Source organism: Oncorhynchus tshawytscha, linkage group LG14 (assembly GCF_018296145.1).
Source record: "Oncorhynchus tshawytscha isolate Ot180627B linkage group LG14, Otsh_v2.0, whole genome shotgun sequence".
NCBI classification, from domain to species: Eukaryota; Metazoa; Chordata; class Actinopteri; order Salmoniformes; family Salmonidae; genus Oncorhynchus; species Oncorhynchus tshawytscha.
The window spans coordinates 45,132,582-45,142,754 of record NC_056442.1 but is presented as its reverse complement, the minus strand read 5'-3'; the positions used below and the strand labels follow the sequence as shown (position 1 = coordinate 45,142,754).

The 10,173-nt window shown below is 44.5% G+C and overlaps 1 protein-coding gene across 2 annotated transcripts in view; it reads right to left on the bottom strand.

Moving 5' to 3' along the window:
* LOC112267264 (ephexin-1) overlaps positions 1-10,173 on the bottom strand; it is a 30,693-nt gene that overhangs the window by 19,015 nt on the left and 1,505 nt on the right. The window contains exons 2-7 of one of the 2 annotated variants that reach the window (XM_024445511.2): positions 9,638-9,924; positions 3,307-3,421; positions 2,514-2,888; positions 1,706-1,791; positions 255-490; positions 1-114 (exon numbers count right to left, since the gene is read on the bottom strand). The exon at positions 1-114 is cut by the window's left edge and continues 47 nt beyond it. In XM_024445511.2, coding sequence (XP_024301279.1) covers positions 1-114; positions 255-490; positions 1,706-1,791; positions 2,514-2,888; positions 3,307-3,421; positions 9,638-9,839 — 1,128 coding nt within the window. In that variant the 5' untranslated portion in view covers positions 9,840-9,924. Of the gene's footprint in view, positions 115-254; positions 491-1,705; positions 1,792-2,513; positions 2,889-3,306; positions 3,422-9,637; positions 10,134-10,173 lie in introns of those variants that run through there. The other variant, XM_024445510.2, reaches the window with a different exon arrangement.

Here is a 10,173-nt window from a genome sequence, read left to right as displayed (position 1 = left end):
CATGTCTGATTGGCTGAGTGTGTTGACCAGCACAGGGTTCTTCAGGAAGTGGGTCTCCAGCACCTCCAGACTCTTGTAGTAGGATGCCTCTGAGGTCACCAGCTCAAACATGGCCTTGAGAACAGAGCAAGGACACAGGTCATGTAAGGCTCTCACTTACCATTCACCATCCAGTAAGACCTCTCTGACCTTTCACCCTCCAGTATAACCTTTTACCTCTCTCTCTCTCTACTGTATGGCCTTTGACCCCTCACCTCTTGTATGATGACCTCTCTCTGCGGTAGCTGGGTGAGCAGGCCGCTCTGCTGCACGACCTCCAGGTTCTGCCACAGACTCAGAGAGCGAGAGTTGTTCCTCAGCTGCAGCTGCAGGGCCGGTGGGGACGTCACCCCTAACCCCGCGCTGACCCCCGAGGTCAACCCATCCTGCTGCCGTCGCTGCTCGATTTCCTGCTGCTTGGATGTGTCCCGGTACTCCTGGTACAGGAAGGCTGGAGGGACAAAAAGGGACAAAATGAGCACATGGTCATGTTTGTTTGATAACAATAAAATATTATTAGGGTTATTTAGCAGAACTTTAGTCTGAGGCCACATCACACAGTATATGTGGCCCATGGGGGAATCAAACTTATAACTCACAACCACTCTTTGTTGTCTTTACACTGACCCCCGTGACCCAGAACTAAAACGTTCCCTTCATATTTGTGTGACATCGTGGAGTTGTAACTACATTAGTTATTGTGTAGAGTCAATTTGGAAAGAATGGATCTCATCTCATTTGAAATAACGGATCTCATCTTCTTCACATTTCTCTATCAGTCCTCTCCTTTCTTTCTCTTTACATCTCTCTCAGCCAGTTTCAGGTGAAAGAGGGCTGGATACTTGCACATTGATAAGCAGGGTGGTTAGTTGCGGAGGAGAACATTAGCACTGTGCGTGTGTGCATGTGTATGCTCTGTCCTCTCACACTACATAGACGTTAAGGTCATGTTGAACAACAGGAAATGGTTGCATAAGCCCCCTCAGTCAAATTCAAATGCTCACCTACTATAGGTGGGCGTATGGTATTGACACTTACATAAGAAGAAAAGAAAGAGGGCTATAGAAGACAGGGAGAGCGAGAGATGGAGAGAGAGGGTGAGATTGAGAGAGGAGAAAGACGGAGGCATGCTTGAACCAACATGTTGACAAAAAGCACTTTCTGCTGAGTTATTCCATTAATGCATCCTTTCAAAGGACATCCATTTATTTACATCCACAGATTAGGTGTGACACTGCTCTGAACATCAGTATCTCAACTCATCTATACCCATTACTATAACTACAGAGAACAGAGCCCCACCACACACTAAACTCAGCCTTCAACCTTGATGGATGCACAGTGAAGTTTTAAGTGATAGATGGATGCAACTTCAGGCAAATCTTGTTATTTTTAAGGCAATATTATGGGATATGTTGTTGTTAACAGCAGTGTGTGTGTGTGTGTGTGTGTGTGTGTGTGTGTGTGTGTGTGTGTGTGTGTGTGTGTGTGTGTGTGTGCATATGTTTGTGTGTACCACCACCTGTGCGTGTGTAGGTGGTGGAACAGAGAAGGTCATTATGTCAGTACAGCAGCAGCAGCTCTGGAGACTGTAGTGTGGGTGGAATACATATGTTGCCTCCACCTTGCGTGGAATTGACAGTTCTACTGTCTATATTTTTCTCACCAACGTTCTTGACAATGTTGAGACTGTAGCAGATGGGTTCTACTTTCAATGGTGTTGAGCTCGCTCTTTCCCTGTTGCTCACCAACCTGAATAGAGAGAATGAGAGAAAGAAAGATAGAAAAATGAAGATGAGAGATGAGAAAGGAGATGCCTTGAAGTCAACGACAAACCACTATTCATCCTATAATTTACAACAATTCAAGGACACTCATTGGATCATCCGGAGGTCTATGGGAGTCAGATTGAGAACACTTCATTTCACATTGTCAAATATAATCTGTTAATTTTGTGTGGGTTGACTAACACCACATTAGAAATATTAGATATTCACATCTCAACAGACTATCTAGAAATTCTGGTTCTCCACATATTATGAGAGAGTCCATCCTCAAGATCATTAATATGTGTTTTAAAAGACACATTCTCATAAAATAAGACATGTGTTCATGCCCCAATATTTTAACCAGGGACTCCTTTTTTCTACCAAGATGGGTTTGATAGAAGGTGCAGAAATGCTGCAACTCCCACTTCCTCTTATTCTCGACACACTTATTGAAATGTGGCAAGAAAAATGAGAGGACTACACATCTATCTCCAGCCCGCCTAGCTCACTACACACTGTTAGTACTTCACTGAGCACCTCTTCAAAAAGCCTCTTCAGCATATTATTACACAGAAATACATCACCTGCAACATACTGCACTTTCAATAATCAATTACCAATTAGCACATAATTACCACTTATCAACTATTGCGGAACCCAACAGTTCCTCTCTCCCCCACCCCACTCCACTCCACATATTTTTACCTGAGTTTGATGCCCTCTTCATTGACTTCCTCCTCCGCTGGTTGCGGTGACTGTGTCCCCCCTCCGGGCTCCCGTACGGAGCAGGCGGTTGCAGTGCGTTCTGAGAGGCTCTCCATGTCTTCAGTGTGTGTGTGCATGCCGTGTGTCCGGTACAACCGAGCGCTAGAAACAGAGGAGGAGGAAGTGGAGCCCCCTCCACACTGACCACTAGCTGGAGAAGCATCTGCACCCTTCCTCCCTCCTCCTCCCCCTCCTCCTCCTCTCCTAGTCCAAAGAGGGGAAGAGGCCGGACTAGTAAGTGTGTGTGGGCTCCTGAGCTCCCCGTTGCTCGGCAACGCAGTTCCGGAATGGAGTTGGCGTGGAGAGGTTGGCGTACTACATACAAGAGGTACACAGTAATAAGCAGCTGCAATAACAATAAGCAAGAGTGATATCTCTTCTTGAAGATGAGGAGGCAAATTTAACTCTAACTGTATTAGAGTAACGGAATAGTATGAAAATGTATGCACTAAATACTGTAAATTGCTCTAGATTAGAGTGTCTGCTAAATGACTAACATGTAAATATAACTGTAGCGCATTCAGAACACTGATATTCCTTTACACAATATATGCAACAAAGAACAGTGTCCTGTATTGTCTTGCTCTAGGCTCACATGTCACTCAATGGAAAAGCAGCTCATAAAAGACAATGGTTGCTCCTGGTTGCTCTTCAGTTTGAGTGTGTGTCTGCATGTGAGTGTCTGTGTGTGTGTGTTTGAATCAGTCTGGGCTGGGTTAACGGCAAGGCTCACCGCTGTGCCCGGGGAGATTGCAAAGGTTTCTGGAGATCAGGGACACAGAGGGAGCTGCTGCTTGACCTGCTGCCTGGGCTGGGCTCTGGACCAGGCCTCAGAGAGACTGCAGGGCCTGGAAGAGGGAGAGTGAGAGAAAAAAAGAGATGGTGAGAGAGAGAGAGAGAGAGAGAGAGAGAGAGAGAGAGAGAGAGAGAAAGAGAGAAAGAGAGATAGAGAGAGATGATAAGTAAGGGTTTAAGGGAAAAGGGTGAGTGGGCAAAGAGTGAACAGTGAGTTAGGGACAAGGATATTAAAGTACTTTATCTCTATTTTCCTATATTAAACACAGACAGACACACACACAGTGACTCTTTAGAGTACAGGGCTGATATGCAGGTAGTCATGACTTTGAAACCCACTTTAGACAGAAGAATGTGTTGCTAGGGGAGTCTCCTGAGTTGGATTGAGAGAGAGTGTGTTTTCAGCTGATTACTGTACCCTGGGACACGTGAATAACTGGGTTTTCCTCCCAGTGCTAAACTAGTCTACTTAGGAATTGTTTTTCAATGGCACTGTTTGCCTGGCAGCTCCATTCTGGTTCTATATAAGCTGCTGCACCACTGACTAACACCGCCCAGACCTGCAAGCACTTGATTTCCCTCTGGCAAACTGGCATTAAGAGGGCGAGTTAAGAGACTGATTATCTCATGAGAACACTCACACAGTGACATTTGAATTAGTCAGTTATAAGCTCTTGATAAACAGCTGTGCGAATCCTCTACCCTTACCCTGACCTTAACCATAATCTTAACCCTTACCTTAACCATTTTAAATTTCAACTTCAATGGGGCAGGGATGTCCCAAAGATATGACCGATGGAGATAGCTAGCCTTCAAACTCAGGTAAATTCCCCTCTGCTTTTCTGAGATTACCACCTGCTTATTCGGGGGCAAGTGCTTCCATATGCTCAATGTTATTGTTGTAACCGAAGATCTACCCACCCATTAAGTCAGGAATTATATGCTTCAGTTCAGTGGAGTTGCAAAGCACCACCCTTTTCTGCTGATCTAACACCACATAGGCCAAAGTCACATGATGTTCTATATAGAAAATATAATAGAATCCTTTGAGATAATCTATCCCTGTTCAGGGACTTGTAGCAGGATTCCAGTGACAATTTGTAAATTCTTTCAAAACAGACTTTGTACTTAAAGACTGCTGGAGGTATTATGCATTACATTGGCCATTAGTCTTCTAATAAGTCGTGATGCAATAGCCCACCAGCTTGGACAAAATAAGGCCATTTAATACTATGGGCACACATCTACCACACACTCCACTGAACACCTGTTGTATTTATTACACTCACAGAACAGCGAGTTCAGTTTACATTCACACTCCTCAGTAGTTATGGAACAGCTAATCCAGTCCCATACACTTCTGTAGCTATGGAACAGCCAATCCAGTCCCATACACTTCAGTAGCTATGGAACAGCCAATCCAGTCCCATACACTTCAGTAGCTATGGAACAGCTAATCCAGTACCATATACTTCAGTAGCTATGGAACAGCCAATCCAATCCCATACACTTCAGTAGCTATGGAACAGCCAATCCAGTCCCATACACTTCAGTAGTTATGGAACAGCCAATCCAGTCCCATACACTTCAGCAGTTATGGAACAGCCAATCCAGTCCCATATCTCAGTAGCTATGGAACAGCCAATCCAGTCCCATACACCTCAGTAGCTATGGAACAGCGAATCCAGTCCCATACACCTCAGTAGCTATGGAACAGCCAATCCAGTCCCATACACTTCAGTAGTTATGGAACAGCCAATCCAGTCCCATACACCTCAGTAGTTATGGAACAGCCAATCCAGTCCCATATCTCAGTAGCTATGGAACAGCCAATCCAGTCCCATACACTTCAGTAGTTATGGAACAGCCAAACCAGTCCCCTACACTTCAGTAGTTATGGAACAGCCAATCCAGTTCCATATCTCAGTAGCTATGGAACAGCCAATCCAGTCCCATACACCTCAGTAGCTATGGAACAGCCAATCCAGTCCCATACACTTCAGTAGTTATGGAACAGCCAATCCAGTCCCATACACTTCAGTAGTTATGGAACAGCCAATCCAGTCCCATATCTCAGTAGCTATGGAACAGCCAATCCAGTCCCATATACCTCAGTAGCTATGGAACAGCCAATCCAGTCCCATACACTTCAGTAGTTATGGAACAGCCAATCCAGTCCCATACACTTCAGTAGCTATGGAACAGCTAGTCCAGTCCCATACACTTCAGTAGCTATGGAACAGCCAATCCAGTCCCATACACCTCAATAACTATGGAACAGCCAATCCAGTCCATACACCTCAATAACTATGGAACAGCCAATCCAGTCCATACACCTCAATAACTATGGAACAGACAATCCAGTCCATACAACTCAATAACTATGGAATGGAACAGCCAATCCAGTCCAAACACCTCAATAACTATGGAACAGCCAATCCAGTCCATACACCTCAATAACTATGGAACAGCCAATCCAGTCCATACACCTCAATAACTATGGAACAGACAATCCAGTCCCATACACCTCAATAACTATGGAACAGCCAATCCAGTACACACACCTCAATAACTATGGAACAGCCAATCCAGTCCCATACACCTCAATAACTATGGAACAGCCAATCCAGTCCCATACACCTCAATAACTATGGAACAGCCAATCCAGTACACACACCTCAATAACTATGGAACAGCCAATCCAGTCCCATACACCTCAATAACTATGGAACAGCCAATCCAGTCCCATACACCTCAATAACTATGGAACAGCCAATCCAGTCCATACACCTCAATAACTATGGAACAGACAATCCAGTCCATACACCTCAATAACTATGGAACAGCCAATCCAGTCCAAACACCTCAATAACTATGGAACAGGCAATCCAGTCCATACACCTCAATAACTATGGAACAGCCAATCCAGTCCATACACCTCAATAACTATGGAACAGCCAATCCAGTCCCATACACCTCAATAACTATGGAACAGCCAATCCAGTACACACACCTCAAAATCTATGGAACAGCCAATCCAGTCCCATACACCTCAATAACTATGGAACAGCCAATCCAGTCCCATACACCTCAATAACTATGGAACAGCCAATCCAGTCCATACACCTCAATAACTATGGAACAGACAATCCAGTCCATACACCTCAATAACTATGGAACAGCCAATCCAGTCCAAACACCTCAATAACTATGGAACAGCCAATCCAGTCCAAACACCTCAATAACTATGGAACAGCCAATGCAGTCCCATAAACCTCAATAACTATGGAACAGCCAATCCAGTACATACACCTCAATAACTATGGAACAGCCAATCCAGTCCCATAACACAGCCAATCAGTCCCATAACTCAATGGAACAGCCAATCCAGTCCCACCTCACACAATCCAGTCCATACACCTAACTATGGAACAGCCAATCCAGTCCATACACCTCAATAACTATGGAACAGCCAATCCAGTCCCCATACACCTCAATAACTATGGAACAGCCAATCCAGTCCCAAACACAGCCAATCAGTCCCAAACACCTAATAACTATGGAACAGCCAATCCAGTCCCATACACCTCAATAACTATGGAACAGCCAATCCAGTCCCATACACCTCAATAACTATGGAACAGCCAATCCAGTCCCAAACACCTCAATAACTATGGAACAGCCAATCCAGCCCCATACACCTCAATAACTATGGAACAGCCAATCCAGTCCCATACACCTCAATAACTATGGAACAGCCAATCCAGTCCCATACACCTCAATAACTATGGAACAGCCAATCCAGTCCCAAACACCTCAATAACTATGGAACAGCCAATCCAGCCCCATACACCTCAATAACTATGGAACAGCCAATCCAGTCCATACACCTCAATAACTATGGAACAGCCAATCCAGTCCATACACCTCAATAACTATGGAACAGCCAATCCAGTCCCATACACCTCAATAACTATGGAACAGCCAATCCAGTACACACACCTCAATAACTATGGAACAGCCAATCCAGTCCCAAACACCTCAATAACTATGGAACAGCCAATCCAGTCCCATACACCTCAATAACTATGGAACAGCCAATCCAGTCCCAAACACCTCAATAACTATGGAACAGCCAATCCAGTCCATACACCTCAATAACTATGGAACAGCCAATCCAGTCCATACACCTCAATAACTATGGAACAGCCAATCCAGTCCATACACCTCAATAACTATGGAACAGCCAATCCAGTCCCATACACCTCAATAACTATGGAACAGCCAATCCAGTACACACACCTCAATAACTATGGAACAGCCAATCCAGTCCCAAACACCTCAATAACTATGGAACAGCCAATCCAGCCCCATACACCTCATGTAGGTCGTTTACACAAAAATCGACTTATCTTTTTAAACTCATCAACCCATTACTGTACATCATTCCTGTAGATTCAAGATTGTTTTGAGAGAGTATGAGGAATGAAAAAGTAAATCAACAATTGTACTATTCCTATAAGAAAAAGCAATTGATCAGATAAGACAAGGTTATCTACCAAACTGAAAGTTGTAACCAACTTTGTGGCAGCAGGTAGCCTAGTTGTTAGAGCGTTGGGCCAGTAACCGCAAAGGTTGCTAGATCAAATCCTTGAGCTGACAAGGGAAAAATCTGTTGTTCTGCCCCTGAACAAGGCAGTTAACCCACTGTTCCTAGACCGTCATTGTAAATAATAATTTGTTCTTAACTGACTTGCGTAGTTAAATAAAGGTTCAATTAAAAGAAAATGTAAACAGCTTTCACTAGAGGTTGAATACTGGTTTGACTTTGACTCAAAAAAATATCAAGGGTTACAGTCTTTGAAGAGCATCATCTCTTTTCATCTTGTTTTATAATGCTCCCACAAAATTTTACAACGTGCTCTTGTTTAACTAGGGCACTTGACTCTCCGGACCTAACTGGTCATATATAAAGAAATGTCCCTCACACCCTAAAAGCCTATCTCACAGGCTGGGCAAAGTCTACCAGGGACCAGGAAAGAGTCCTGGAGAAATGAACTGTCTCTGTCTATTCTTGGAAGCCTGCACCATGTACAGGTGTCACCTTTATTTGAGGTAAAAAAACAAAAAGGGGAATGGCTGAAATAAAAACAGCATACCATACCTGTCGTAGAATGCACTGGTGTAGTCGCACAGTTCTTAGTCCATTGGCCTATACATTCATGTATCTGAATACTTTGTTGACAATAGCAATATATTACGGTGTGTAACAACCCACTGAGCACAGACGTCAGTTCAACGTATAGTGTTGATTTTCACCTGGTTGAGTTGTCAACTAATGTGAATTGAACGTGAAATCAACAAAACATTTCACTCTTCCGGGTTGCTGACTTTTTGAGAGTCCAATCACTTTTCCAAGTTGATTCAACGTCATCACATTGAAATTATGTGGAAACAATGTTGATTCAACCAGTTTATGCACAGTGGGAAGGGTGTATTTCCGTGACGGCAGCTCTCCTCCTCTCCAGCCTCAGGCTATATGAAGTGTGTAGGCTGGAGGTTAAAGGTGGTTGGCTAGAAGAACAGGCATCGCTCATACAGATTTGTTAAAACAACACATATTATAAAACAATGGAACCGGTTCCTCTGGTTTCATTAGCTTTCATTAGCTCTCAGGACCGTCCGACCGTCAAGCCTATGTTCTCTGTGGAACAATACAACCGCTGCTGTTCTGCGGTCTATAAAACACCACAGAATAACAACAATGATACCCCAGACAGACTGGCTGGATGATTTTAGGAAAGATGTCAGGGGTTCCTGTGTCCATCAATGGGATATAAAGATCAGTGGTGTAAAGTAACTAAGTAAAAATACTTTTAAGTCATTTTTTGTGGTAAAACTGCTGTACACATAGATTATCAGCATTCCATGCTACCTGAATCCCAGATATTTTCAAACTGAATGCGTTCTTGTATTCTCAAACTTAATGACACTCTACTGTAGCAGACAAAAGACAGATTTTTTTACCTTTATTTAACTAGGCAAGTCAGTTAAGAACAAATTCTTATTTTCAATGACGGCCTAGGAACAGTGGGTTAACTGCCTTGTTCAGGGGCAGAACGACAGATTTGTACCTTGTCAGCTTGGGAATTCGATCTAACAAACTTTCAGTTACTAGCTCAACACTCTAACCACTAGGCTACCTGCTGCCTCAGGTAGCCTCTGCTTGGTGAAATTCAGAGCGGAAGGGAAGAGTATTCTATTCTTACTTTCAAGTTGTTCTGACGAGGCCAGCCTCTTCTTCCTCATGGAACGGTAGAAGCGAGAGTTCCTGCGGATGGGGGCGATGACCCTGTCATCCTCCTCTTCTTCCTCGTGGTTGGTGGAGTGCACCGATGCTGCGGGCTGCTTCTCAGGTGGCTCCTGCGACTTTTGTCCCCACTTGCCCCTGAACAGGGCCGTCATCGCCATGGCAATGGGCTCCAGGCTCCGTGGGGTGTGTGTCCCCCTCCTGTTCTCAGATCCGGGATGGTGTGGTAGTTCCTGTCGGGTTTGGCTTCAGGGCAGAGGAGAGCGTAGAATCCATCAAATGTTAGCCAGAATCCAGGAGAAAATCCATTTGTCAATCTCAAGTCCCAGCGAGGCAACACAACAACAACAACACAACACACACTTCAGGGCTCAGTCTCACATAGGTTAGCGACTGCCCGGCACAGTGAGGCCAAAGTAGCTCTCCCTAGTCCCTCCTCCTCTCTCTCCTCTCCCCTCTCTCTCTACTCCTCCCTCTTCCTCCACCCCCTGCCTG